Source organism: Pseudopodoces humilis, chromosome 13, assembly GCF_049639895.1.
Source record: "Pseudopodoces humilis isolate 2021_Gansu_Grassland_sample_001 chromosome 13, ASM4963989v1, whole genome shotgun sequence".
In the NCBI taxonomy this organism is placed as follows: domain Eukaryota; kingdom Metazoa; phylum Chordata; class Aves; order Passeriformes; family Paridae; genus Pseudopodoces; species Pseudopodoces humilis.
This window is the reverse complement of record NC_142212.1, coordinates 12170612-12198406: the sequence shown is the minus strand read 5'-3', so window position 1 is coordinate 12198406 and position 27795 is coordinate 12170612. Positions and strand designations below refer to the sequence as shown.

General features: G+C 54.1%; 4 protein-coding genes across 6 annotated transcripts; 2 read left to right on the top strand and 2 right to left on the bottom strand.

Annotated features, from left to right (window-relative positions):
* The first annotated feature begins 250 nt into the window (after nt 1–250).
* Nucleotides 251–17876, top strand: P4HTM (prolyl 4-hydroxylase, transmembrane). Its single transcript, XM_005522239.2, has 9 exons — nt 251–499; nt 570–651; nt 10027–10217; nt 11165–11261; nt 13274–13436; nt 15052–15237; nt 15666–15756; nt 16156–16279; nt 17555–17876. Exons 1-9 carry the CDS (start codon nt 251–253, stop codon nt 17782–17784), a joined length of 1413 nt encoding a protein of 470 aa, XP_005522296.2. The 3' UTR covers nt 17785–17876.
* On the bottom strand, nt 751–9958 carry LOC106628137 (secreted frizzled-related protein 5-like). 2 transcript variants are annotated; one of them, XM_088061674.1, is made up of 4 exons: nt 7582–9958; nt 6663–6835; nt 5651–5740; nt 751–4490 (listed from the first exon to the last, which is right to left on the bottom strand). In XM_088061674.1, the coding sequence occupies exons 1-4, from the start codon at nt 7905–7907 to the stop codon at nt 4156–4158; spliced, it is 924 nt and encodes a 307-aa protein (XP_087917800.1). In that variant the 5' UTR covers nt 7908–9958; the 3' UTR covers nt 751–4155. The 2 variants fall into 2 exon arrangements, with proteins under 2 accessions (XP_087917800.1, XP_014107141.2); XM_014251666.2 differs by having other exon boundaries at nt 5651–5737.
* DALRD3 (DALR anticodon binding domain containing 3) lies at nt 14469–26571 on the bottom strand. Of its 2 annotated transcripts, XM_014251499.2 has the most exons (13): nt 26397–26571; nt 25980–26269; nt 25625–25896; nt 25345–25403; nt 25125–25247; nt 24936–25006; nt 24775–24833; nt 24362–24444; nt 24137–24260; nt 23990–24048; nt 23770–23883; nt 23498–23566; nt 22122–23311 (listed from the first exon to the last, which is right to left on the bottom strand). In XM_014251499.2, the coding sequence occupies exons 1-13, from the start codon at nt 26565–26567 to the stop codon at nt 23192–23194; spliced, it is 1614 nt and encodes a 537-aa protein (XP_014106974.2). In that variant the 5' UTR covers nt 26568–26571; the 3' UTR covers nt 22122–23191. The 2 variants fall into 2 exon arrangements, with proteins under 2 accessions (XP_087917799.1, XP_014106974.2); XM_088061673.1 differs by lacking the exons at nt 22122–23311; nt 23498–23566 and adding an exon at nt 14469–14586.
* Nucleotides 17985–22120, top strand: WDR6 (WD repeat domain 6). Its single transcript, XM_088061672.1, has 6 exons — nt 17985–18071; nt 18140–20555; nt 20833–20928; nt 21121–21237; nt 21433–21551; nt 21633–22120. The coding sequence occupies exons 1-6, from the start codon at nt 18005–18007 to the stop codon at nt 22118–22120; spliced, it is 3303 nt and encodes a 1100-aa protein (XP_087917798.1). The 5' UTR covers nt 17985–18004.
* Nucleotides 26572–27795: the final 1224 nt, after the last annotated feature.

Below are 27795 nucleotides of genomic sequence, written 5' to 3'. Positions count from 1 at the left end.
AGAGAGGGGCAGGGGCGGCGGAAACCGCCCGGGAGACGGTTGCCAGAGGTGTGCCCGTGGTTTATTTGAAATAAATTGTGACTTTCTAACTTCGGCGGTGTCCTGGCTCTTCTTGGCAGTGAGATGGGGAGGGGCGGGGGGGCTGGGCTCGTGTCGCTGGCCCCGCCCGCGGCCGCTGGCCCCGCCCCGCGGTGACGCAGCGCCCGCCGGGCCGTTGCCGTGGTGACGCCGGGCCGGGCGGGCCGGGGCGATGGCGGCGGCGGAGGCGCGGGCGGAGGGGCCCCCGCTGCCCGGCCCGCCGGGGGGCCGTCCGCGGCCCGTCTGCTCCCGCCCCTACTTCCTCGTCCTCATGATCTTCGCGCACCTCTACGTGCTTAACGTCCTGGGGCTGCTGCTCTTCGTGCACCTCAGTGCCGGCGAGCCCGGCGGGCCGCCCGCCGCCCCCCCGCCGCCGCCACCGCCGCCCGCCCGCGCCCTCCCACGCCTCGAGGGCATCAAGGCAAGGCCGCGACCGGGGGCCGGGACCGGGGCCACTGACCGCTGACCGCTGACCGCTGCTCTCCCCGCAGGTGGGCCACACGCAGCGGGTGGAGCTGGTGCCCGGCAGGGCCCACGCTGTGCGCACCCTCAGCCTCAAGCCGCTCCTGTTCGGTGAGTACCGGCCCCGCCGGGGGCAGCTGCTGCCGGGCCCGGGCGAGCCGGTAGCGGGGGGGTTTCCGCCCTGACGGCGGAGCGGGGGGGTGTGTGCGTGTCTGTCTGATACCCCACGCTGTTTTACACCCACTCGGGGGAAAATTACTTCCCGCGTGTTGGCATCACCTCCCCGTGCTGCTGTTCCTTGGGGCTGCGTTAAAGAGTGTAGTGTCGTTTAAGGTATGTTGATGTAAAATTCGCAGAGGTTACGTATTCTGGATGGCCCACTTTGAAGAATTTGGAAGATTAACCTTTCTAGGTTTTTCAGGTTCTCTGTAAAATACTAGGAATAGACAGCAGATCACTGGCAAGAACCTTGAAGAAGCTGCTCAATATAAGGAAAGGACAAGAGATATCCAAACTTTTGCTAAATTATGAATAAGCAATTTAGTATTGATGCTTCAACACTGAGGAAATGAGTAACAGGAGAATTGATAGTTTTAAAGTCTTCCACCATCTTGTGTCCTGTTCTAGATTTATCTTTATTTTCAGCTTCTCTGATATACAACCACACAACACTTGCCTTTCAGATATTTTTACCTCTTCTTTACCTTTCTGTCATGTTTTGCTGTCACTGGTCAAGACTCACTAATTGAACTCAGTGTTCTGGAAAGTCACTGACAATATGCTAAATAATTTGAGGGGGGGAATCAATCATTACAAAATTCCTACTATTTCAAAGTCAGAGAAAACCTGTTGTTTCTGAAAAGACAGCATAGAGAATCTTTCAGATGCTTTCTCAATTATATAAATAGAGATAAATATATTTTTTTCTTTTTATAGATAGATCATATACACTGAAAACCTCACCATTAATTTCTTAGTGGATTTCTGTCTGACATTCACTAAACAGACACAGTAACCTGGAGCTGATAACCCCATAACATCACAAAACTGTTGTCATTACCAGGACCATAGTCTGTGGCAATTGCTCTGGTTTTCACTCAGGAAAACTCCTCTTTCCCTGCCTTTCTAGTACCACTGAAGTGGAACAGTTTGTCCTGGCCAGCAAGGAAGCTGCTGAAGATGATAAAAGGCAGGTTTGTCCTGGCAGCAGTAATCCTGCAGTTTTCCGTTTCTTGTTCCAGCACTTCCATTGGTTTTGAGGAAAGCTTTGCTCCCTGAGGATGCTATCACAGACTGTGACACTTTCACCACTTGAGATGCCATGAGTGTGTTCTCCTTTGTCCTCTGATAAGGAGTCCCTTATTTAGAAACTGCTAGTTGCAAGACAGTTCTTATCTCCTGGATGAACTTGCCAGGAGCCAGCTCTGACTTTAAAAGACTTCCAGAGACTTCTCTATCTATGCAAGCAGTACCAATCTAATTCAACTGGTTTAAAAAAAACAACTTAATTCATTGCATCTTTGTTGCTTAAATTAGTGGAAGTGTGTATTTAATTTAGTTGTGTTTGGTGAATACAGAAGCCCTTAGCAAAGACTCTTGAGTTTCTGGGGATTTAATACTAAGTGCTGCAGCATACAAGAACCAGTTTAAGGAAACACTGCCTGGTCTATCATCTTTCCTTTCAGCAGAGCAGGCTGCAGTGGGACCACAGCAGCAGACACTCATGAATTATTTACTGTGTTCTCTGGGCTTTAGAGCATGGGCTGTGCACCATAGGGGAACTTTAGGTTTTCGTTTTTAATTGTAGATAAGTCACATCTGCATGGAACCCAAGTGTATTTTATGGAGCTATGAAAAAATCCCTGCCCTATTTTTTTCCCCCCTCTGGCTACAAGGCATCATTTCTAAAGCTTGTAAGTCAGACCATCTGTGCAGTTTTCAGTTGGGAAACACTAGTAATCAAATAGCCCTACTAATGGAAAACAAATCACACAAAGCCTTTTCAACCTTCAAGAGCTTTTATGTGTTCTTTTTTCCAAACTCAGTCTGTTCAGAAGATACTGCTGTTGCAGGGACCACCTGACAGCAGATTCTGTGGATTGGGCAGCAGTTTCTAAGAAGACAGTGGGGAGGAATAAAAATAGGAAATTTGGCTATGTTTTTCTTCTGAGCCTCGGGGAAGAGAAGTAATCACTGCACAAATGTCAGGGCACAGCTGAATTGCAGTGTGTGTGTGTGTGAATGTGCGTTTCAGCCCACACCAGTGTGAGGAGGAGCCTGCAGCGTGGGTTGTTGGTGTGCCTTGTGAACACGGGGAGGCAATGTGTCTCCAGCAGACCGATGTGTCTCCAGCAGACTGGCTGTCTCTGCTCTGCCAATGCTGCAGGCATCGCCAACAGGGCCAAAAGCATTCCTCCCAAAGGCTGTTTTTTTTGATTGTGTGTTTTTTTTATTTCAGCCACAGGTTTAAACCAATATAGAAAATCTTCCATGGACAGTGCTTTGTTAAGTGGTAGAAATCCAACTTGTTTCCTCATTTGGGGATTTGTTGTTTTCTGCTTTGTGGTCTGGAGCACAGTGTGTACCCCTGCAAGGAGTGACAGTACCACTTGAGTGAGAGAGTGAGCTGCGGAGAACTTGGTGAGACTTGAGTTTTCCCATATGTATTATCTTCCTTATGTACAAGTGGAAGGCCAGGTAGCTGTGGAAGGTTTCTCCCCTGCTCCCATATGAAAACTGCAATATCCTACTGTGCTGGGGCTGGGACTCAACTCCCAGTCCTGAGCAAGCTGCTCTTCACACCAAAGCAGCTTTGAACAGCTGATGTCTCACTCATGCTCTGCTTTTCTCAAGGTTCTTGTGATATCCTCAGTTACCAGAATCTTCTGATCTACACTGAATTTCTGATGTTGAAAAATAGTTTTCCCTGTTGTATGGAAACCCTCAGCTATCTGCTCTGTGCCCTTCCTGCTTGAGAATGGCCGTTTCCTTCTGCGTGCATGGATGCTCATTAGCTCTCAGTGCAAGAAGCTGAAGGGACAGCCTGACTCAAGAGCAGACTTCAGCCTGCAGTTTTTAAGGGTCTGGGCACAGCAGGGGTGGGTTCCTCTCCCCATCAGTTTACCTCAGTCTGTTCAAGAGTAAAGTATTTCCTCCATTAAATAAAAAGTATCGCTTCACAGTCAGGGAGACTTGCATGTAATCTCTGGACAGAAAGCAAGCAGACACTTGAACAGCATCAATGTCTTGGAGTCAAATAATGAATGTGAAATACCAGCTCTGATACTGAGAACTAGAAGGAACTGTTATTAAAGGTTTCTTCTACTTTGTCCTCACCTGCATAGTTAAGTTTTGTTGTGATGTTGGATCCTACACAAAGCTGAATATAGCACGTCCTGGATCTACAGAGCCTTGTGAGAGGAACATGTTAAACATGCATCCTTAAGCATTGTCTTGGTAAAACGGGGATCTGTAGTGAAGCCCTATCTGTGCACTATGACTGCTTCAAATCACCTAGAAATATGACTGTACATCTCCAATATGCCACTTGCCAGGAAAAGGAGTTTTCTAGCCATAGGGAAGGGAGAAGTTTCTTATTGCTGGAATTGAGATTTTTCAGACCTTCCATCCCGCCTGTTCAGGGCAGCGGTGATGTTTCCACCTCCGCACTGCCTGGTGCAGGTTCCTGTTTCTCTTCTGCCAGGCATAGGCCTTGTTCACCACCACTTTGTCACTCTGTACTTCACCACATACAACAAAGACTCCTGCGTGAGTGCCTCGCATGATGTTGTGGGCGCACGTGGCGTCTATGTCCAGCCACTGCTGGAGCCTGGCAGGGATTTCAGTTCTGAGGAGCGGGCCATGCTTCAGCACCTCTACCTTGGAGGGGTCCAGGTCAAAATCCGAGATGGTGGTGGTGATGTTCTTCCTCAGGATTCGGATTTTCACTGCTGCAGGGGTTGGAAGAAAAACTTAGCTCTGTTTACTTTTCATAGTTCTAACCTACTTCAACAGCCAAGCCCAAGGCTTCTCTGCTGTCTCTGTAATGTGGGGAGGTATCTGTCCAAGCTTTTGCAATTGCAGTGAACTTGTAAAAGTTCTCGTTTGAGGTTAGTTTCCAGTACTGAACACTGTTCTTAGAATCACTGAATTATTTCGGTTGGAAAATACCTCAGAGATCAAGTTCAACCACTGCCCAGTTCACCACTATGATCAAACTATGATCTAAAGTGCCACATCTCCATGTCTTTCAAATACCTTCAGGGATGGTGACTCAAGCCCTTCCCTTGCCAACCTGTTCCAGTGCTTGATAATTTTTATGGTGAAGAAATTTTTCCTATTACCCAATCTGAACCTCTCCATTGCAGTTTGAAGCCATTTCCTCTTGTTCTGTGGGAGAAAAGACCTCCTTCTGCTTCTCAATCCATTTACCTCCTAAGAGTGGCGAAGATTTATCGGCATCACTGCAGAAATTCTGGAGGAATCATGGGCACAAGCAAGCACATGCATCAAAGTCCTTCCTGGTCTTGTGCAAATTACTTGACTTTTATCTAAGCAGGGATTTCAGGAAGTGGCATGACTGACAGCTGCTCAGGATTTGTAACCTTTCCTCTTTTATTGAAAAATGTCTTTGTTTTCCAATATGTGTGCCTGAATTCAGGACAATATGTTGAAAACTCTGTGCCATCTGATTGAGCAGAGCCAGTGCTGCCACTTGCTTGGACTATGAGAGGGAGAGTCACAATACTAGAATGACACTATTAAAGTTTGAAATAGCTGACATGGAATTTGCTAAAGATTCTTACAGGCATTGATTGAAATGTTTGTCTGCAAGAGAAAACCAGAATACTGCTTGTTTTTAGTAGTCACAGACCAAAACCAAATCAGACCCCAAATCAGAAATAACCCAGGTCTTCACTTCCAGTGCTGCCAGGAATTGGGTCCTCCTGCTACCTCACAGGTAAGGTAGAAACTGAAATTGCCTGGGATCTGCTGTAAAAGCTGCACTTTCTCCAAATCAGTATGTTATGGCAAAGCTATTTTCTGTCCATGCCACTGCTTGGCTGCTGGAGAGAATGGCAGCAATTGAGAGGAAAAGGAGGGTACTCACCAAAATCATTTGCACAGAGGCTTTCCAGGATCTCCCTGGCAGTGCTGGCCTCCTCAAGCTCACAGTCCTTGCAGCTGGCTCGGGGCACTGCTGCAATAGGAATTAGGTTATAACACCCTTGTCAAGCTTCACTGGAAAAGGCACAATGAACTTTTGAGATCTGCAAGTGATGGCTTGCTGTTTCTTAGTGATGCATCTTTCTGAGCTACCCAGGCCGTGGAGAGATACCTCAGACAAGCAGGGTGGGAAGTGTTAGACTCTCCTTCCTGTGACTGGGGCAGACACCACTTGTCGTGCTTTGTTCAGGCTTGTGTGAGTTACTGCATGTTAAAGCATCAGTGAAAATACTTAATGAAGGTCTCGTAATTTGGATGAAACAGCAAAACCAGTGGTATGGCCAGACTCCATCCAGTGATGCTGAAATTATGTGGAAATGTCTGTTCTCCCCTTAACTGCTCTTGAATCTCCCCCAGTGTTCATCAGTATGTGGGTGTTAATCGAGTCCTTCAGACAGACTTTTTTCTAGTGTAACTCATGTCTGCAGAGGCTTATGTCCCTTCATGGTGTTTCTAATGTTTAGAGAGAAGGCTTGCAAAACATTTCTTTTTGTGTGTTTTTAAACCCTAGACACAGCTGAAAGATTCAGGCTTCAGCTCCATAGCTCCAGTAGAAGCACATCTCGCTGCTGGGAGTCTGCACTCCATGAGCTCTCCCACTGTGCCTGGGCCTGAGGCTTTGCAGCTTTTCCTTTCCCCTGCCCCAAGCCCTGTGGGGTCTAAGGGCACCCAGGGAGCTAATGAATACAACAGAGAGAGGAACAAGCCACAGTCAATGTTACGCTAAGTTTCTAGACACAGTTCCCAGAGAGAACAAAACTAGAATTTGTAATTTTTTTTGTATTTAAATACAGCTTAAAACCAGAAATAAGCAGAATAGAAACAAGTCATAGGATCATCCTTTTGAGCTTTCAGTGTTACGTATGGGAAAATACATAAAGAAAAAAACCTCTTACTTCTCTTGCTTGAGGAATTTTCATCCATGGAGACTGCTGCAATGCACAGTTCATGATCTGCAGGGAACTTGTTGCAGTTCAGGATTTCAGGCCAGGGATAGCCATAACAAGCCATGACGGGCGCACAGCTTCTCTTGACAGCTTCGCAGAGGCTGCGGCAGGGATAGATGAGCCTGGGGAGGGGATGGGTATTCAGCACTTCTGTGTGCCTGGCAGGAGGCTGAGGGTCGAGCCCTAGCACCACTGCTGCTGCACAGAGCTGAGTGGAAGGATTAGCAGGCAGTTTTGGGATCTTTGACTTTTTTGTGAACATTCAAGTCCAGGAATGCAAGGAATTTCTCAGGACAGGAGGGATGAGGCAAGTTGCCAGAAGCCCTTCACCTCCTTAGTGATCTTCTCTAGTTGTGCAAAGACTGCTTACCTTTACAGGTACTTGATTACACACCAAATTTCCTTTGCAGCTCTGTACTTTGAGAGCTGCACCTCAAAGCTGGGGATTTCCTTCTGCTGCTGGAACTGTTGGGAAACAGTTGGGAAACTGAGAAACTATATACTTGGGCTAGGAGCTGGGGTGAGGGGCTGCACAGGAGGTAGGAGGTGAAGCTGGTGTTTGCCAGCAGCTACTGCAGTGTATGAGGGGCTGGCCTGGGCATGTGACGGCAGTGCCTGGGGTGAGAGAGCAGTAGAATCCCAAGGAGGGAACATATTTCTGCTCCTGTGATATGAAATGCTCATGTTTCACTTTCAGAGGGTTGTTCCATGCTGAGTAATCCAATTGTCCCTTGCCGAGAGCAGCAGTGCTGCTTCTTGGGGACCGCACAGATCCCATTGAATGCATTTTCTCTCAGGAGGCACGTGTAGTTGTGCTCCTGCAGGGAGTTAACTGTTACAGCTGAAATAACTCATAAAAACATCTTACCTGTCCAAGCAGATCGGTGCAAAGAGGGAGCAGAGGAAAATCCTAGCATCTGGGTGGCATTCCCTGGCCAGCAAGGGCAGCCAGCTGGAAGACTGCTGGATGACTTCTGTCATGGTCTCATGCTCCAGCAGGTTGGGAATCCTCATCTCGGAGTAGCCGATATCGTAGCACAAGGCCATGCTGTGTGGGATGGGCATGCAGCTGGAGGATCTCCTCAGGTAGCTTGCCCAGGCGCCTGGAGAGCCCCAGAGCAGCAGGCGTGCCAGGAGACCCAGTAGCCACGGGCCACCCAACCTCAAGGGGTGCCTGCGAGGGGACGTGACCATGCTTGGAGCAAGTGAACCAACAGCACACTGCAGACTGAACTGCTCCTGACTGTGGAATGCCTTTTATAGCCTACCAGCCACCTCTTTGTCAATCCATCCTCATTAAGTGTGGCCCTTTCAGAGCCCTCATGGGGAAGACAATGCTCCAATTTTCATTTGCCAGCGGCCCTGATTGTTTGTATTTTAGCAGGGGTTTGGCTTAGATCAGCAGGTGTGGAAATGAGGGCAGTTGGGGAGGGATGAATGACTTGGCCCATGTGTCTTGGAGCTCTTTCAGCGAATCTCGGTTTGACACCAGTGCTCCAACCCATCCCCTTTCTCTTGCTCCAGGATTAGTCATTATTTCATAAACCCTAATGTTTTCCTCTCTTTTGTTTTTTGTAAAAGCAATCAAGTGTTGCTTAAAGTCAATTAGGAGGCATTTGTTTAGCTGGAGCTATTGTTGAGCAGGCAGGGAGATAGGATGGTCTCACAGCCACAAGTTAACCCTTTAGGAGAGCTGGGGCCAGAGAGGAACTAATTTACAGCTGTGGAACCAAGTTGTTTGCAGACGGGATTGGCAGCACTCAGCTGGAAACCCCCTCACCTTGCAACCTGCATGGCCACACACTTTCCAGTTAACAGAATTCCTGCTTCATTCTGAAATCCCGTTACTACCTCTGAAGAGTGGAATTGTCCTTCCTCTAGCACATAATTAAGGTTCCATAAGCCATCATTATTGTAGCCCAGTTTGGGGAACTGGAAATACTGGGGGCGTTGGTTGCCAGTGCACATGGTTCATTTGGACCTGGTGCTGTGCCATGAGATTCAAACTGGTCAGTAGAAGCTCCAGCTCGGAAGCATCCTCTGGCACAAGGACCCTGTGCTGCCTGTGGCGGAAATTGTTTCCTTGGAGTGTGTTAAGGATACAGCTGGCTGCATTGTGTTCCTGGGGCTTCCCAGGAACAGTTCGTTTTCTACAGGGCTGTTTCTGGTCTGTGCTTAGCAGGAAGCCAACTGCTTATTGACAGCTTGAGCCGATAGGGTTGATTTCAGGTCATGAAAGTAATTAATTTTTTCCCTCCATTTGGGGATTGCTGCTGTAGTTGATCTATAATGTGTCCTTGGCACATACCTGCAGGAGCTCTAGGGAGCTGCAATTTGGAGAGCAAGACCTTGGGTCTAGGAGCACTTAACCTGTCCTACACTGATGGTTTTTCTTTCCCTTTTCAAGTCCCAGCAGCTGGTAACAAGGTCACCATAGCTGTGATAGACACCAGCCAGGAGGATCCTCTGAACCTCCTGGACCACAGTCTAACTGTGCTATGCAGTGGGACCTTGCCAGTGCTTTCCAAGTGTGTGCCCAGTGTAGCATGCAACTAGAAGTCTCCTAGTCTCGTCATCAGTGGATTTCTCTGTGCTTTAATTTGTTTGGGATTGTGGAATTGCCTGATTGCTGCTGGGTTTGTGCTGCAAGGGAAAGCTGGAGTTACTTGGGTATGGAGCCTGGCATCCTCCATGTCCAGTATTTTCCTCTTTAATATTGCGTTTGAAGACCACTTTCAATGGGGGATCAAGAGAATGAGTGTGAGTAAGTTAGAATTTTGATCCTTTCTGTTTGAGTTTCACAGTAGAGCACTGTGCCATGCTCCCCTGAAAGGGATTTGGTTTTCTGCAAAGTGTTATCCTGTCCACATGAGAGCAGGGAAGTCTGAAACCCTGGCCATCACCACTGCCCACTGTAAAGATTTTTGGCCTCCCTTCCGGTAAAGCAGCAGTTCCCAGACTGTGATCCACATGGCACCTTTGAAATGGTAATATGCAGTGATATGCATGTGTTTGTTCACTCCTTTGTCCATTGTGGTGTTTGTGAGAGAGTTTAAGGGCTTGACCCCAGGATCCAAACATTTAGGAACTGCTGCTATAAAAATACCTGTCTCCAGCAGCTCAAGTGTGTATTGTATGCTCTTTGAGAGCCCTTCTGGTAGAAGGGTAGATGTTTTTGAATGTCCCAGACTTAGATAGTTTCTAAACTACCCCTCTACCTCTATTGTTTTTTTTCCTGACTCTCCTGCCACCAGCATGGTATCCCACTGTAACAGTTCCTCAGTCTCTGTTGCTGCTCACCCTTTTGCTGCAGAAATCCCTGACTTCCTGACAGAGGAGGAGTGCAAGCTCATTGTCCATCTGGCAAAGCTAAAGGGGCTGCAGAAGAGCCAGATCCTACCAACAGAGGAATATGAGGAAGCCATGGAAATGATCGAAATCAGCCAGATGGACATTTTCAATCTTCTGGATCACAATCAGGATGGGAAGCTGCAGCTCAAAGAGGTAGAACGTGGGACAGACTGGGGAAGGTTTGCTGGGGACCCTCTGGCACATCCCCTTATCAAATGCTCTCTTGACTATTCATGTGCTTGGGTGGGGCCAGACCCCAGGATATACCAATCACAATTTGCTTAATTTTATGCCTCAAATTTTGTGCTGGCCTTCAAAATGGAAGTTTCTTGCTCAATGTGCAACAGTTGTCATGCTATTGGGAGACAGCAACAATCCTTGGCAGAACATATGTGTTTTGAATATGCTGGATACAATGTTCCTGTGCTGTGGGTTGTTGCCTCTTTCTGTGTGTCCTGGGAAGTGAGTTTGTCATGTATGCCCTGCTTTCTGCAGCCTGTGGGGAACTTACTGTGTGAATTCACACACCCCACCAAAGCCACCTCTGTTGATGAGCCTTGTCCATAGCTCTTCAGCACCCTTGCCCTGTATGGCAGGGTGCATCAGGACAAGTACTGTCAGTGTCCCTCCTCAGGCTCCCATTTCAGGTGAAGCTGGGAGTCTGAGCCATCCTGTGCAGCATGAGTACTGTGGAGTATGGGGAGCTGTGCCAGTGACAGCCCAGGGCAAGGCTACTTTCTCTGAAGGTCAGAGCCTGCTGAGAGCTGTTTAGGCTTCTGCATCTCTCTGTACATGTTGAAGGCAAGAATTTTGTTCCAAGCCCTTACCTCAGACAAGTAAAAAAACAGCTGTTCTCTCTCTACCTCAGGGCTGGTTAATCAAGTCCCAGCGGTCATTTGCCGTGACCTGAAGTGGAAATAACAGCACTCATTTGCGACACTGATGATTCTCACTCCAATCGTCTTTCTGCAGTAGTTTGACGATGCCTGTCTGGCTAATGTGCCGTGAAGGAGATCTCACCAGGCCTCATGCAGGGAATCTGTAGGGTCTCAGGAGTGCAAGAAACCAGTGGGTTTTTTTGATCCATTTATGAATTTCAGGTGTTGACCCATACCCGACTTGGGAACGGCAGGTGGATGACCCCTGAAAACATCCGGGAGATGTACACAGCAGTCAAAGCTGATCCTGATGGGAATGGTAAGAGCAGCTCCATGGGAATTCCTTCACCATCAGTACCTTGGACACCCTACACAGCCATGCTGGGGGAGGGCAAGAGCCATGTCCCTGCCCAGGGTTTTTTTCTCTAGCTGAATTCTTTGAAGGGAAGTAGCACTGCCCTAGACATCATCTCAGGGAAGTAAATGCAGCACTCCCGTCCCTGCATCACCACTGTAGTGGCTAACCGGTTCCACTGCCTAGGCTTGGATCCTGCTGGAGCAGGACCAGACCACAATTCTGCACTCCCTCCCCACTGTCACACCAGCCTTGGTTCATGCACTGCTGTAACAGGATCTTAGGGCTGTGCTTCCGCTCCCCTAGTCTGAGAGACTGCTCAGGTTCTGACTACAGAGCGCTTGTTATCTGGGATGCACATGTTAAGATATACATTGCATTCCCCCCCTGCTTTCAGGGAGACTTTTGCAGCAGGCCAAGTGGCCTGTATCACTATGAGGGAAGAGTGGAATAAGTGGAGGTGGGGGTGATCTTGTCTGTCAGCCTTTGGCGCTGTCCCCCCACTCTGCTGCTGCGACCTCTCTGTATTCCATGAGGCCACTTCTGCCCCTCCTGCCCCTGGTGTCCCAAGGGCTCCTGCTGGTCCGGACATACACTCTAACCTCTACTGCTCTAATTAGAGTGGCCTCAATTAAGCAACACTCCATTTCCTAGTCAAATTAAGTGAATGCACAAGCTCTACACACTCTCTTCCAGTGACCTGGCATTGAGAGCTGCCTAGGAGGAGCTGCTTTGGGCTTGAAGCAGTAGCAGTGTGAATGCATAAATATCCGGAGGACACCCTGTGCAACTCTCCTCCAGGCTGGTGGCATTCTTGGCAGGGGTATGACTGAGTCCTCAATGGCTTTTCCACCATTCTGGACATTAACAAATGAAAGATCCTGTTAAAGGGCTATTGGCAGGACCTTGCTTCCAGAGTGCTGCTTCCCTCTGTTGTTAGATTGGTACATGACACTGAGAGACCAGGTCACAACCTGGATGTGGCACTGCGTCATCAAAGACTGTGGGGGAGTAAGGGGAAGTGGGGACAGAGAGACACTAGAAATAATAACAATGGATCATTTGGTCTTGACCTGAGGACATGGCACCTGAAGAGCTGTCCCTGGTTGACCACTGTGGCTGGTCCTTTGTCCTGCCAGGGGGTGCTGGTGCCCAGGGAGCAGAGCTGGCATCCAGCGGCACTGGGTTTGCTGCCTGAGTGCCTCCTCTCCCAGCCCATGGTGTGTGATGGGCAGCACAGGGCAGTGCACTGCATGCTGGTATCAGAGACCTGTGCAAGGCTTCCCTTCTCCAGAAAGAGGAAACAACAAATGTGAGGATTTTCCTGAAGCTGACATCCCTTGCTGATTCCAGTTAAGTGCAAAGAAGAAATAACTGTTTTAGGAGAAACTGCTTTATACCTATTGCTTTTCTGTTATTTCTATTTACACAAGACCATATTGTCATGTACTCCTCATTTATATTTTGCAATTACACAAATGCAGGAGAATGTACTGCTTATTTTTGATTTGGCTTTTTCTTAATTGCCTTGCAAGGTCATATAGAAAATGTGGTCTGAGGTCCTACTCTGTCCTTAAACATGTTGATTTAAATATCTAAGTAATAATATATTGGGTGGCACAGACTTTCTTGTGTATATCCAAACTATAGTGTCTGTTTCTCTCTTTTGATATATTGATTTGTGTGTTTCAGGAGCTTTTTAAAGTTTAAAATGGTGTTTTGCCTGTCCCGGTTGTGACCCTGCAAAATTCACTTTGGCAGGTTTCTCTGTGTCCTCTGCTGCAGGCGAGAGCATTGCTGGAGCCCATGATCATGGGCAGAAGGGGTGCAGCCTGTGGTGGACACAGTGGACCCTGACTGGGGTGTGTGTGAGGAAGGCAGTTTCTGCAGAGCCCTCAGCTGGTGTTTCTCCGAGTACAGGAAGCAAGAACTATTACCTGCACCAGACTCAGGTGGTTTTTCCTGTGTTCCCATAGGTGTGCTAAGTTTGGAGGAGTTCAAGCAGTTGAATATCCGTGATTTCCACAAGTACATGGGAAGCCAGAAAGTGAAGATGAGTGACTTGGTGCGCAACAGCCAGCACACCTGGCTGTACCAGGGCGAGGGGGCACACCAGGTCATGAGAGCCATTCGGCAAAGGTAAGGGCCAGGCAGCTGAGGGGAGGTTGGATTTGGGTAGGCACAAGCATCACCTGTGTGCTGCGAGAGGCAGTGGTAGACCTGCTAATAGTCACACTTTCTAATTGTGTGAAAAGTCATTGGAGTATAAAGAGCAATAAACAGACAAAAAATGGAGAGAGGAGGTTTTCATTAGAACAAGAATTTGTATTGTCCTGGGGAAAGGGAAAAAGAAAAATCAAGCCTTTCAGCATCTCTATTCACTTTTGGGAACAGCCCTATAAAACCAGGAAGATTTGGCAGTATATGAAATCATTCATTCTAATTAGTAACTGAGCTTACTGGGAGAAACTGGCCATTTCCAATGCTGTCTGTGTGCCAGCAGTTACTGTCATTTGCTTTAGTTACTCATGCATTTCACTGAAATCTGTCTTTGCTGTTCAGAGCTGACTTTTTAAAAAGCACGACTTCACCTTAAACTAGTCAAGATAGTTTAATCCTCTGAACACACATATTGTAGGGCAGCTCATGGCAGATGGGAGAACCTTTTACCCTTCCCTTCATCTCAGATTTGGTACTGGGAAGAGCTGAAACCCAGCATGAAGGCTAAATCATGTAGTTGTAGTGAGTTTCAGATAATTGACTGGAGACTCGCTTGTTCTTGTGGTGCTGGTCCTCACCCAGAATATGGGTGGGTAAAATCTGTCCCGAGCCCTGAAAAACAGCTGTTGGCCACTCCTTTTCTTCAGTGCATTCCAGTGGGAAAATGGGATCACATATTGCCTTGATTAGAGCAGACTGTGGCTGCCACCTTCTCTGTGCCAGCTAGCCAGCACACATAGGCATTAGCATTCAGCTTATACGCTCTCCAGCTGGCTGCTGTCAGGAGGATGTGAAGACACAGCACTGAAGGAGGCTGTTGGTCCTCCCTGGAACCAGGCAGTGCCTGCAGGGGCTTTGCCATCCTGCCCGGGTGCCACGTTCTCCTTGCACCTGCCCCAAGGGTTTCACCGGTCCAGATTCTCAGAGCTCTGAGTGTTCTTTGGCAGGTCTCAAGACGTACCTGCTTGCCTTGGGGATGATCTCAGATGTAGCAGTGGAAAAATCCCAGAGCAGGAGGGCTCCGGTCTCCTTGATCACTTCCAGTGCCCCTCTGCCCTGGGGGAGGCTGCTGAAAAAGCAACAGGGAAAGGTGAGTTAGGTGACAAGACTTCCTAGAGCTAGTCTCTCGTTCACTCTCAGCAGGGGCCCTGTGCTTTTCTAACTGTCCCTGAGGGTCTGTAGGTGGTGTGCAGGAGTCCAGAGAAGTGATGAGATGGCACATGAATGTTCCAGGGACACGCAGAAAAAGGATCTTGCTGAGCAAGCAAAGTCTTCCTGAGAGCAGTCCTGCTAGAGATGCTTCCTTGGGTTTTGTTTTGTTTTTTCATTAACCTTGATGAGGGCTTTCTGAGCCAATGGTGATGGTCCAACAGACAGTAAGGACCTGGTTGTCTCTTGGCATGCTCGCTGCAGCCCATCCATCTGTCCGGTCTTTTGGGGAAGGGGGTTCTCTTTCTCTGGGTTTATTTGCTTGGGGGTAGCAGCTGACTAGGGTGAGGGTGGCTTTCCACTTATCTGCTCTGCTCTTCCTCAGGGTAATGCGCCTGACTCGCTTGCCCCCCGAGATCGTGGAGCACAGCGAGCCCCTCCAGGTTGTGCGGTATGACCAAGGAGGGCACTACCACGCCCACATGGATAGTGGCCCCGTGTTCCCTGAGACTGCCTGCAGCCACACAAAGCTTGTTGCCAATGAAAGCGCTCCCTTTGAGACCTCCTGCCGGTAAGCTCTGCCCTGAACATGTTAAGACAAGGAGTGTGAGGAGCCATTTCACCTCACCTCATCTCATCTCATCTCATCTCATCTCACCTGGGACTCGGTGGTCAGGTTGTGGGCTCACAGACCAGCTCAGGACATCACTGGCATGAAGGGGTTTTAAAGGGGAGGTGAGCAAATCCTGTGGGTCCACACATGGAAGATGGAGTGGGTGGGCTGTCCCCAGCAGAGCCTACAAGCGCATTCACTACTCTCGGTAGGAGTTTTCTTTGTTGTCCTTGTGTTACTCTTGGAGAAAAGCTGACAGTGTAAATCTTGTGCCATGTGATGTCTTGGAGGAGCCACTGTGTTTATGGTGGAGGGGCAGGGCATGGACAGCCCGTGTGCATCTCCTCCTGCTCCAGGTGTGTCTTCTGACAACCTCTGTCTTGCAGGTATGTGACTGTGCTGTTCTACCTGAACAATGTGACTGGAGGAGGTGAAACAGTCTTTCCTATTGCTGATAACAGGACTTACGAGGAGATGGTAAATGAACCTCAACTACATGTTACCCCTGGGGATTCTGAGTCCCTCTTTGAATTTATTGTGGCTGCAGAAGGGGTCTGGTGCCTTTAGTTGGTATGCATTAGCATTTGTAGCTAGAGCATTGGGGAAACCGTGCTCCACTTACAGTCTTTTTCCTCTGAGGACAGGGGAGGAGGGGCAGGGCTTTGACAGCTCAGCTCTCCCTGCTCAGAGGTGTGAGGTATCAGGAAATGTGTTAAGAAATGGCATCTGCTCAGAAACAGGTTATGAACCTCCTGGGGCCTGAAACTGGTTGCTCCAGGTGGGTTATGAAAGCCCCTGCATCAACTGCAGGACAACCCAGTGCATATGCCTTGTTCCAGCCCTGTTTGTGACATCTTCCCTGTGGTTTCTCTCCAGTCTTTGATCCAGAATGACATTGACCTGCGAGATACTCGGAAAAACTGTGACAAGGGCAATTTGCGAGTCAAACCTCAGCAAGGCACTGCTGTCTTCTGGTACAACTACCTGTCAGATGGAGAAGGTACAAGCTCACTTCAAAACAGCTTTTGGGAGGGCTGGGAGTGCAGTAGGTGACAGCAGTCATCTCCTTGCTGCAGCTGGGAGCTCAAAGAACAGCCAAAAAAAGGGTGGTAGCTGCCAGCTAGTGAGAACTGTAGAGTCTTTTTGTCACCAGCTGAGTAGGAGCTTCCCGACTCTGAAAGGCCTTTGTTTACAGGCAGTAGGTCAGTGGCTCCTGATGTCTTTGGGGGACAGGACTAGCTAGCAAACAAAGACCTTGGCTGCACTCGCCATCACCAGCTGCCTTCCATCCTGCTGTGCAAGCTGAAACTCCTGCTGGAACTTGGTCTGCAATTCAGAATGTGTCACTGATGTGGTGTTGCCCAAAGGGGTGGGGAGGGGAGGTAGACAAAGGCACGGCCATCAGCTCTGCAGCATGAGGACACATGGGCCACCCCATGCCACGCTTGGGGCCAATGCCTGCTTTGTAGCTTAGCCGCAGCCCCATGATGTGTCCTTGAGGCTGTTTTTGTCATGAAGCGCAGTGTGGTTTTCCCTGACAGGCTGGGAACTGACATGAATCTTTAAGGCTGCTGGTGAGTATGGCTCCAGAGGGTTTCCATGGCAGATTTTGAGTTGTGGTGGGAGGAAGGAGTGTGGCATCTCAGGTCCCCTGAGAGCAGCCCATGTTTCCATCTCTAGAAAATCCACAGAGGAGGTCACAAGACCAGTGTTGGGGCTGTTGTATGATAATATCAAGACCATCACTCTCCTGTGAGAAGAGCCCTGTTGTGTTTTTATGAGCAATTTGTTCCTAAATGGAAAGTGGCTGCTGAGGCAAGTCTGCCACAGAAAAACGATAGGATCATTGTAAACAGGTCATTTAGGACTGCTAAAATGCAATCTCTAAAACAGCTGCAAGCCTCTGGCTTCCACAGGCCTTCTAGTGGCAGTACCCATCTCTTCTGTGTCAGCCTTCTTTTTTCCAAAAGAGCTGAAAAAAACAGATGCTGTGATCTGGATTGTGAGAGCCAGTTGTGCTGAGTGGAGAATTGGAGACAGTGGGCCTTTTGCACTTGGGGAGCCTGATTAATTCCTTGTAGGCACTAGGGTGAGATGGCACTAAAATGGAGGGGTGCCAGGAAAAGTAACTCCTGTAAGATGTATCTGAGCTCAAATCCAAGCAGGTAGTGCAGGAAGGAGAGATGGAATTGGTGTTCGCTGGCCGTATGTCCCTGTGTGGTCCCAGCGGGGCCTGCCCTCCTTTGCCACCGTCTAATGGGGCTCTGCTCTGCAGGCTGGGTAGGGGAGCTGGATGACTTTGCTCTGCACGGGGGTTGCCTGGTCACCCAAGGCACCAAGTGGATCGCCAACAACTGGATCAATGTGGACCCCAACCGCCGGCGGCAGCAACAGTTCCAGCAAGAGATGGAGCGCTTTGCGGGGTCTGAGGCGGGGGCTAGGGCCGGACCCCCGGGCGAATGGACAGTGGACAAGGCCTACAGCGGGGTGCACCTGGAGCTGTAGCGCCGGGAATGCTACCGCGCGCACGTGACCTTTTCCCGCGCAGGGCGGGGGGCGGGGCCGCGTCGCGCGCCAATAAAGCGTGAAGGCACGGGCGCCGCTTCCGTGTGCTCTGGGGGCGGGGTGACGGGGGCTGTCCGATGGGCAGTGGGCGGGGCGGTGGCACGTGCGACTCGGCCAATGAGCGCTGGGGGGGGGCCGTGGCGGGGTTGGTGCGGCTAAGATGGAGTCGATAGCGCTGGTGGCGCCAGTGACAGCGCTGGAGTTCGCGGGGAACGTGCTGCTGGCGGGTGAGCGCTGGGACCGGGACGGGGCGGGCGGCGGGACCAGCGGCGGAGGCTGACGCGATGTCCCGCAGGTACAGGCCCGGAGGTGGTGGCGTTTCGGCTGAGCGGCAGCGGGCCAGCGGCGGCGGCGGGCCGGCGGAGCGTGCTGCGTGAGGCCAGCGTGCAGGGGCTGCGGGTCGAGCCGGGGCCCGGGCCGGCAGCGAGAGTAGCGGTCTTCGGTGGGCGCTGGCTGGCAGTGCTGGCGGTGCTGCCTGGCGGAGGGGGCGGTGGGCCGCGGCTGGCGGCGTGCGGTGGCGGGGCCGCGCGCGAGCTCGGGACGCGGGTGTGGGAGGTGCGCTGGGCGCCGGGCAGGCGGGTGGCGCTGGGGCTGGGCGGCGGGACCGTGGCGCTCTACGAGTGGCGGGGCGGCGGGCGCTGGTTGCGACAGGCGAACTGTGGCGGGGCCGGGGCGCTGCGGTGCGCCGTGCTGGCGGGGGTGAGCGGGGCGCGGCTGGCGCGGGCGGCCGGCACGGCGACGGGGACCGTAGTGGTGTGGCGGGCGGCGGCGGCGGCGGCCCCGCAGCGTCAGCTGTGCGGGCACCGGGGCGCGGTGCTGGCGCCCTGCTACGCGGCGTCGCGGGGGCTACTCGCCTCCGCCTCCGAAGATCGCAGCGTGCGACTCTGGGCCGTGGGCGAGTTGGGCGGCGGGGACGGGGCCGGCACCTGCCTGCTGGTGTGCTACGGGCACGGGGCGCGAGTGGCCGCCGTGGTGTTGCGGGGGCCGCTCCCGGTCAGCGCCGGGGAGGATGGCGCATGCCTGGAGTGGGGCGGCGGCGGCGGCGTGCGGCGGGCGCGGCGCGGTCACCGCGGGGCCTTGCGTGCTCTTGCTCTGCGCCCCGCCGGCGGGCGCCTGGCCACGGGCGGCGGCGACGGCGGTGTCCGGCTCTGGCAGCCCCGGCGGGCGGCCGCGGAGGCGGTCCCCAGCATTGCGGCGCTGGGGGCCCCGGAGCGGCCGCGAGCTGTGCTGCTGGTGGGGCCGCGACGGGTCCTGGCGCTTGGCGAGGCGGGCGGGCTGGCCGCATTCGAGGTGGCTCAGGGGCGCTGGGCGCCGGTGCTGCACCCCACCGCCGGCGGGCCCCGCGCCGTACTGGCGGCCGCCCCGCTGGGCGGATGGGACGAGACGCTGTGTGCTGTGGCCGGCGGCGACGGGCGCCTTCTCCTTTTCGCCTTGAGCCGCCCCGGGGCCGCCGCAGAGCTGAGGCTGTTCGAGGGGCCCGTGCACGGGCTGAGCTGGGCCCCCCGTCCCGGAGTGCCCCCCAACACCAGTGCTGCCCTTCTGGCCTCCGGGCCCGACGGGGAGATGCTCTGGCTGGACGTCACCCACTGCCCAGGCCAGGCACCCCGGGTGCGGCTCATGGGTCGGTACCTGCTGCCCCCCTGCAAGCAGCGCTGGCACACCTGTGCTGCCTTTCTGCCCCAGGAAGGGCTCCTGGTCTGCGGGGACCGCCGGGGCTCCCTTCTCCTCTTCTCTTGCAACAGCTCCTCGGAGTGGGCTGCAGAAAGCACCAGCATTGTCAATGGTGGCAGTGACCCGGTTGTTGAGGACTCCAGCAATGAGTTGGAGCCCTCTTGCTTGTTGCACAAAGAGGCTTTTCCTCTTGAGTCCCCACTGTCAGTGCTCTTTGGACTCCACGGGAAGACAGGAGTTACTTCAGTGACCATCCACGGGGGCTACATTTACAGCACTGGCCGGGATGGTGTCTACCGCCAGCTCCGCTTGCGGGACCATCAACTGGAGGTCCTGCAGAAGCACAGGCCCTGCAAAGGGCTGCAGTGGATTGAGGAGCTGCACTTCACCTCAGATGGGGACCTGCTTGTGCTGGGCTTTCATGCTGACAACTTCGTAGTGTGGAGCACCAGGATCGGCGAGAACATCCACTGCATCCCCTGTGGGGGTGGGCACCGCTCCTGGAGCTATTGCAACAGCCCCTTGGCCGAAATGTTCGCCTTTATCAAGTCTGGGGATGTGATGCTGTACCACTGTGAGGCTGAGCCCTGCGAGCAGCAAGTGCTGCTGGCATCCCTGCACGGGCGGGAGATAACCTGCGTGCGGCGCCTGGGGGCTGTGGAGGTGCCCGGCCATGCCACCTTTAATGTGTTTGTCACTGGCAGTGAGGACACCACAGCCTGTGTCCTGGTGCTCAGTGAGAACTCGCGGGCAGCTGTGCCCCTTGCCCGCATCAGTGACCATATTTCCAGTGTAAGGACGTTGGCATTCACCACAGGACCTGGAGATGAGGGTTTTGGTGATGAGGGCTTGTCTGCCCTGCTCTTCACTGCAGGTGGCCGTGCACAGATCGAGTGCTACCGGCTGCTGTGCACTGGAGACACAGCATCTGAGAGTGCTGTGGCCTGCCAGGTCATCCATGTGGCCTCCCACCGGCTGGACAAGCACTGGGAGCAGAAGAAGAACAGGCACAAGCTTATCAAGATGGACCCAGAGACGAGGTGATGCTCAGGGACTGCCCAAGGCAGGGTTAGTAGTGATCACAGTGTGGGAGGGTGTTGGGAACTGTATGGGCCTCCACTGGAATACCTGCTCTGTGCAGCTGCAGGTTCAGCTGAGGCAGACAGGGCCAGTGTGGCTTCATGTGTGATTCCTGTACAGTGTCCTGTGGGCTTCCAGGGGCATTTGGTGTTAGGGAAATGCTCAGGGCTGCTCTCCTGGGCCACCCACCTCCATGGAGCCACAGAAGTGTTGGTGAGTGTTGTATCTTTGCTGCAGGTACATGTCCCTGTCGGTTGTGCCTGGGACCAGCACCAAGCAGCTGCCAACACCCTGGAAGTTCCTGGCTGCTGCTTGCAGTGATGGATCAGTCCGGTGAGAAGCCATCACGGGGCCTGATGGAGAATGGAGCTGGTGATGGCAGCAGAGCAGGCTCCACACAGGACGTTGCTGCTGTGGATGTGGCCTGCTCTGAGCTGCGCATAAGACAGCACATGGTAGGAAAAGGGGCAGTGGTGCCAGAAGCTCCTACTCTCCCACAGCCAACTGCCCTCTGCTCCATTACAGGATCTTTGGGCTGCTGGAGGCTGCTCGGAAGTTGGTGCTGGTAGCAGAGTCATTTCACCACCAGCGCTGTGTGCTGAAGGTGGAGGCGTTCCTGCACACATGGGCAGGAGGGGAAAGGTGAGCCCCAAATGCTGGGCTGTAGCTGATGGGCTCTGGGGAGAAATGTCCGTCATCACAGGCGTCACAAATGGCAGCTCAGCAGGAAGAGGGAAGGGAGAAGTTAATCCCTAGGGGCTGTTCTGCCACTTCCACTGATCTCAGTGGGACCCTCAGGGATGCAGCCAGAGAATCCCCCTACACCCCCCATTCTAGGAGGCACCTCCTGTGCAGTGCAGCCACTGATGGCAGCATTGCCTTTTGGGACATCACTGGCCCCATCACGGATGCGGTGGATGCCCTGCACCAAGCAGAGGGAGAGATGCAGCCCTTGGGTGAGTGCTGCTGTCTGGCAGCTCTTCTGCTCCCTCTGACCAAGGTGAGCACTGCTTTCCTGACCAAGCCTATTTACCCAGCCCTGGACGCCCCACTGGTCACCGTCATGGCCCACAGCTGCGGCGTGAACAGCCTTCACATCCATGAGACGCCCAAGGGACAGTACCTGGTGGCCAGTGGCAGTGATGATGGCTCCATCCATGTCTGCCTGCTGGAGGTTGCCCTGGGCAGGGGTGAGGCTATAGCAGGGACCTGCCTGCAGGTCCTGGAGCGGGTGTCTAGGCCTTGTGCTCATGCTGCTCATGTGACGGGGATCCGGGTGCTGCGGCCAGATCTGCTGCTCTCTGCCTCAGTGGACCAGCGCCTGACGCTGTGGAACCAGCGCCCAGGCGAGCTGGTGCCCCTCAGCACCACCTTCTTCCATGTGCCTGACCTAGCTGAGCTGGACTGCTGGGAGGTGGAGGCTGGGGGGGAGCTGTGGTACTACTGTGTGCTCTGTGGGCAGGGCCTGGAGATGCTGTGTGGCACAGCCTCCTCCAAACCTCCTCCACAAGAGGCTTCCCAGTAATGGGGCAGGTGTGTGATACATCCAGGTCCCCGCCTGCATTTGGAGGGCATCTTGCACTTGGGCTCTGCCCATCACTGTGGCACATGCCACATCTGTGGTGCTCAGGGCCAGTGGTCTCTGAGAAGGCAGGTATGATCGCTCCTGGACAAGCCTGGGGCTTCCCCATGCAGTAAAGAAGTGGGGTTGTGGATCCCCACTGCCCAAGAGCAGTTCTTCCTCTCCAAGGTATGAAGGACCCATGTCAGCTTTCCAGACTTGGTCTCAAAGAACCTTGCTTGGGAGGGCACTGAGGACATGGCCTGGCCCTGGGAGCTTGAGAGCAGCAGGAGGCCAGCAAGGGTCAGGCACTGGTGTGACACATGGTGGGCTGCAGCCTTGTGTGTCCTGGCACAGGGCCCTATGTGACAGTCTTGACCCTGCAGTGCTCAGGATGGTGCTGAAATGGACAGGGATGCTGATCCTCCACAGCAGCACCCTGTGGCATGGGTGGTAGCTGGGCTGACCACAAATGCCACCCATCTCAGGCCAAGTGGGCTGTTTCTACACAGCAGCAGGACCCAGGGCAGTCAGACTGAAGGAAAGACAGACAACCCTGAGGTCAGACACACAGAGTGTTTGTCCAGCAACAAGTGTATTGGACCCCAGTGCTGGGGCCTGGCTCAGAGCCCAGTAGGGGCCTGGAGCCTCAGGAGCTCCCCGCCAGCACGGAGCACCCTTCAATAAAGTTTTGAAGGAAGTGAAGTTGGTGTCTGTCTGGCTTTGTGGCATCTGGTCCCTAGTGCCACCTCCCCAGTACTCCCAGCACAGCTCCTGGGGTGCCACAGGAGCCCTTTTCTGCTGGTGTGGATGTGGAGAGGCATATCCATGTCCCACACTGGACACAGCTGCAGAGAGCACAGACCTAACCCCAAAGACCATGGGCTATGGGAAGGAAGGGGCCTGTGGGGCTGAATTTGGCCTTGCCTGTCACTGGGGCAGCCCCTTGCCGTGCCAGGAGAACATGCCTCGTTCTCCCCCTACATGTGGTATGTAGGTGACTGTTACAGCATGGTACAGCTCTTCAGGGATGGCTCAGATCTGGCTGAGAGGAGGAAGGTGCAGGGTTGCCAATGCACTGTGGAACACATCTCTGACTGCTCCCAGCAGCTGGAGGCGGGCAAACATCTGGTCAAAGAGATGAGGGAACGGCTCCTGCAGGGAGAAAGGCGGCAGCTTGGGGCTGGCCCTGCATCCATTGGTGCCTGTGCACCCCTGGAGGATGGGACAAGGGGCCATCACACTGCTGGCACCATTCCCTACATGGCTTCCCCCCAACTGCAGTGCAGCCCCAAAAGGACTGCAGGGCCACAAAGCTGCAGGCTGAGACACCTAACTCACCCCCAGGATGTGCACCCGGTTGTAATAAGAGCTGAAATCCATGCTAAGCTGGATCAGGAACTTGCACACCTGCAAGGCAGAGACATTCTCATGGCACAGTGAATTCTGTCTGGTCTTGAACCTTCACCCACCCCAAGCACAGCAGGAATGCCACAGGGGCATTGCAATCTATTCTATCAGCACTGGCCCTGTGTTACTCACTGATGGGCAGCGCCTGCTGGGCTGGGACTGCTGGAGCAGCATCCACAGATGCTATAGCACATGGTACTTACTATTTCTGTGTTGGCAGTGAGCCGGATCCCCTTGGAAGGTGAGGGCAGCTGTGCTGCCTGCTGCAGGACTTCCGGGAAGGGGAGGAGATAGTTGAAGAGCAGGAGCCATTCTCCCTGTAAAGGGATCATGTGTCTCAGTGTCAGATCCTCCTGGGCCCATAGCATCCATCACCAGAGCTGAGGGTGCACAGATGCCCCCATTCCTCCTCTCAGCACCCACCTCTTCTCGGAGGCAGGAGAAATTCAGTTCAGATGCTGGTGGCAGAGGTGGGTATGTGCCTGGAAAGCAGGGAGACTGTTGTGCCCAAAGAAGCCCCTGTGGCTCCAGGTGTGGCTGTCAGAGGAGGGTGGTGGGGCTGGTGCTCACCCCGCTCCACAGCCTGCTGGAAGGTGTTGAAGAGTGTGGCCAGTCGGGCACAATTGTACATCACAAAGGCACCGCTCTTTGTTCCCTTTGTGGAGATGCTGCTGTTCTCCAGGTCCAGGGTGATCTGAGGGCAGGGAGAAGTCACAGTCCAGGCTGCTCAGCACAGATGCACTCCGCTGTTCCCACAACCTGCCAGCCCTGGCTCCATGCAAGCTGCTGTCCTACCTGACTCCGGTGAGCAGTGCTCAGCATCTCAAACCTGATGGCAGCCACTGTCAGGGTATCAATCACCTCTGTCCAGGCCTTATCTGTGGAGAATGTAGGTGCTATCATGAACAGCTCGCTCCATTCCCATATACTGATACCCCCAGCACCCAGGCAGGACACCCCTGCCAGGACCAGGTAGTAGTTGTGGACCACTACACCACTGGCCCTGGCTCCCATTGGAAGGAGTTGCTCTGTGCCAGTGCCCTGGATGTTTAGATGCCTTCCCAAAGCAAGGGCAGCACCTGGCTTGATCTTGGAGGGGAGAAGGAGCAGCCTCCAGGGGTGCAGCCACCCCTGGCTGTGGACTAACAGGAGCAATGAAGATGGGATGGAGCAGCATCTATGCATGGAGCCCCAGAGCAAACTCTCACCTTGTGCAAGCTCCCCATACTTTATCACAGAGGCTTCATGCATCTGGCGCTTTCGGAGCCTGGGAGAAACAGAGAGACAGAACCACCCACTGTAGGCTGAGCTGGCCCACAGGGAGCCTTAGAAGGAGAGAAAACAGCAGGTGCCTTGCACACCAACTTACTGGAAGTACTGGTCTGCCCCAATGGGCGATGAGGGGTTGGTCACCTTCACTGGCCCACAGACAAGATGTTTCTGAAAGACAGAGAGGCTGAGAACTGAGTGAAATGCAGCCCTGTTCTAAACCTAGTCACGAGCCAAGGGTGGATGTTGGGGCCCACACTGAGGAGGTTCAGAGGTTGCTCTTGCTCACCTGCAAAGCTGTGTGAGCTTCTGGATCCAAAATCCTCCAGAGCACATCCAGCTGCTGCTGCTGGAATTCCTCTTCACAGTTCACCACATGCACAATGCTGCAACAACTACTCTGGCCTTTGGCCTGCAGTAGAGCACAACAGGAAGCTCAATCCTATTGCCTGGCAGAAGGAAAGGTCACTTGGGAAGTGGAAGGCAGGCAGTGCCATGGGGTCACTCACTGGGCACTGCAACACAGCTTCCTGCAGCTCAGCCAAGGACTGCAGTGTCCCCTCTGTCACTGAAAGAAGGAGGAACACCAGTGAGCCACGGGGTTCTCCACCCCACCACCATCGGCTCTGCCTCAGGCTCAAACCTGGCTGAAGGGGAACAAGAGGGGAAAGCCATTTGTGTACATCCCCCCGCCTTATTTTTGTTAAGACACAACTGAAAGTAAACAGGCCTATTTGCACCCGTTCTACCCCCACTGCCACACCAGAGCTGTTGACATGTGAGGCTCACCGAGCAGCAGATCTAGATTGGGGTCATAACCCAACAAGCCCTGCTGCTCCACGAAGCTCTTCAGGTGCACCTTACAGATGACACCCTCGGCTGTGCCCGGCCCCCGATCACAGGCTGAGGCACAGGGGCACCGGCCCAACGCTGCCTTCAAGGCTGAGACGGCGTCAGTGAGGGACGAGCTACCGGAGGCGGAGGGCCAGCAGATGCGGAGCTGTCGCAGGACGTCCCAGCTCCTCTCCTCGCTGAGGGCAGGGACCAGGCGGACGCCGACCCTGCGAGAGAGGGTGAGGCAGGCACTGGGAACAGCAGGCCCTGTGGCGAGGGGCCGGGAGCAGGTCGGGACGGTGGCACTCACCCCTGGGCGCGCAGCAGCTGGGCCAGGTGATCGGCCAGCAGGACGGAGCGGAGGTGGCGGGGCCTCAGGGCAGCGGAGCTGCGCAGGGCCGGGCAGTGCAGCACCACGCAACCCGTCCGCGGCCCCGCGGCGGGGGGGGCCGGGCCGGGCAGAGGCCCCAGCAGGCGCTGGAAGGCCTCAGGGCGCCGCACCTGCACCGCCAGCCCCGCCGGCGTCTGCCGGCAAACCCGCAGCGGCAGCACTGCTGGGCCCCGCAGCGACGGCACCGCCGACACGGCCTCGGGGGGCACCTGCGGGCGGAGGGTGAGGAGAGGTCCGGACTGCACGTACAAAGGACAACTCCACTCCCGTCCCCATCAAACACTTCCCGCAAATGCCCGCTCCCGACCGAGGCCTGCCCACGCCGCCGCGGCCTACCTGCCCGCCGGGAAAGGCGGCGTTCAGCGCGGCCCGCGGCGCCAGGAAATCCCTGTGGCGCAGGTTACGGGCACCGCTCTCCTTCACCCAGAGAGCGGCGGGTCGCCCCAGGGCCTCGTTCAGAGCCCGCAGCGTCGCCGCCACCTCCGGGCGGCCCTCGCCCATCTCCATGGGAGCCCAGCCGCCGCTTCCGCCGCCGCCACCGGAAGTAACGTCCCGCCTCGCCCTCCCGACAGTCGCCATGTTGCGCGCAGAGCTCCCGGGCGGCCATCTTGGTGGCGGGCGGAATGGCCGGGCAGGGCGGCCATCTTGGGAGGACGGGCGCGGATACACCATGGTGGGTGTGGCGGACAGCGGGCGCCGCCATGATGGGTGTGTTAGGTCAGGACCATAGGGCTGCAACCAGGCACCCCGAATGGCCCGAGAAGGTCTCAGTCCTACTCAGCCTCACCCCAGCAGGGCCATGGTGTCATCCTGAGGTGTGTAGGAGTGGTGTCCCCTCTTCTCCAACACTGGGGAGCCCAGATCTAAAAACCTCAGGAAGCAGGAGCCAGAGGCCATGCTGGGGTCAGCGCAGTTTGGGCAGAAATGGGCTGCCCAGGGCAGGGAGTACAGCACAGCTGTGGGCATGGCCCACCCCAGAGCACAGCCTACCTGGTCCCTGGCTTGTTGGGGACAACAAGGGTCCCTGGGAGGTCCAGCAGCCTGAACTGTGGTGGAAAGGGAGGTTTGGATGGCCGGCAGTGTGTGAGGCAGACCACAGCTGTGGGTATGGTGTCACTGGCAGACCCTGGGTGGCCAGTCCAGCCTGTCCTCCACAAGCCCCGGGGCTTGGCTGGGCTGTGACATAATGGCTGAGGAACACCAGCAGCAACCGTGTGCTCCTGGTATGGGCTCTGCAGGGCACAGCGATGAGCAGCTGTGGGTGTGTTCTTCAGGCCTGCTCCAGAGGGCTGCTCTCCTCTCCAGCACAAGAGCAGTGTCCTGCTTATCAGCCCCAGGAAGAAGGAAGTGGAAATGATTAGATCACGTCATCGTGGTCATGATTACATCTGCAAAGCTGAGCTGCTCCACAGCAATGGTTTAAGCACAGATGGCCTCACACTGCTGGCCAGTTCTCAGACAAGTGTGCCAGTGGCTGCTGAACTGGGTACAGGGCAAGGACCCAGCACACCCCCAGCCCCATGGTACCAAACCTGATTGGTAGGGAGCAGGAAGCACCCAACCCCACCACAGCAGGGAGCTAGGGACCTCCCTCTGTACTGTGCCCTTCCTGCCCACCCCGTGGAGGCGAGGGAAGGGGGTGGCGGGTGGGGGGAGGAGGGAGCTCTGCCCGCAGGGTCCAAACCGGTTCCTCCAGGGCTTGTGTGCCTGTGGGAAAAGGGAGGGGGGAGCAGGG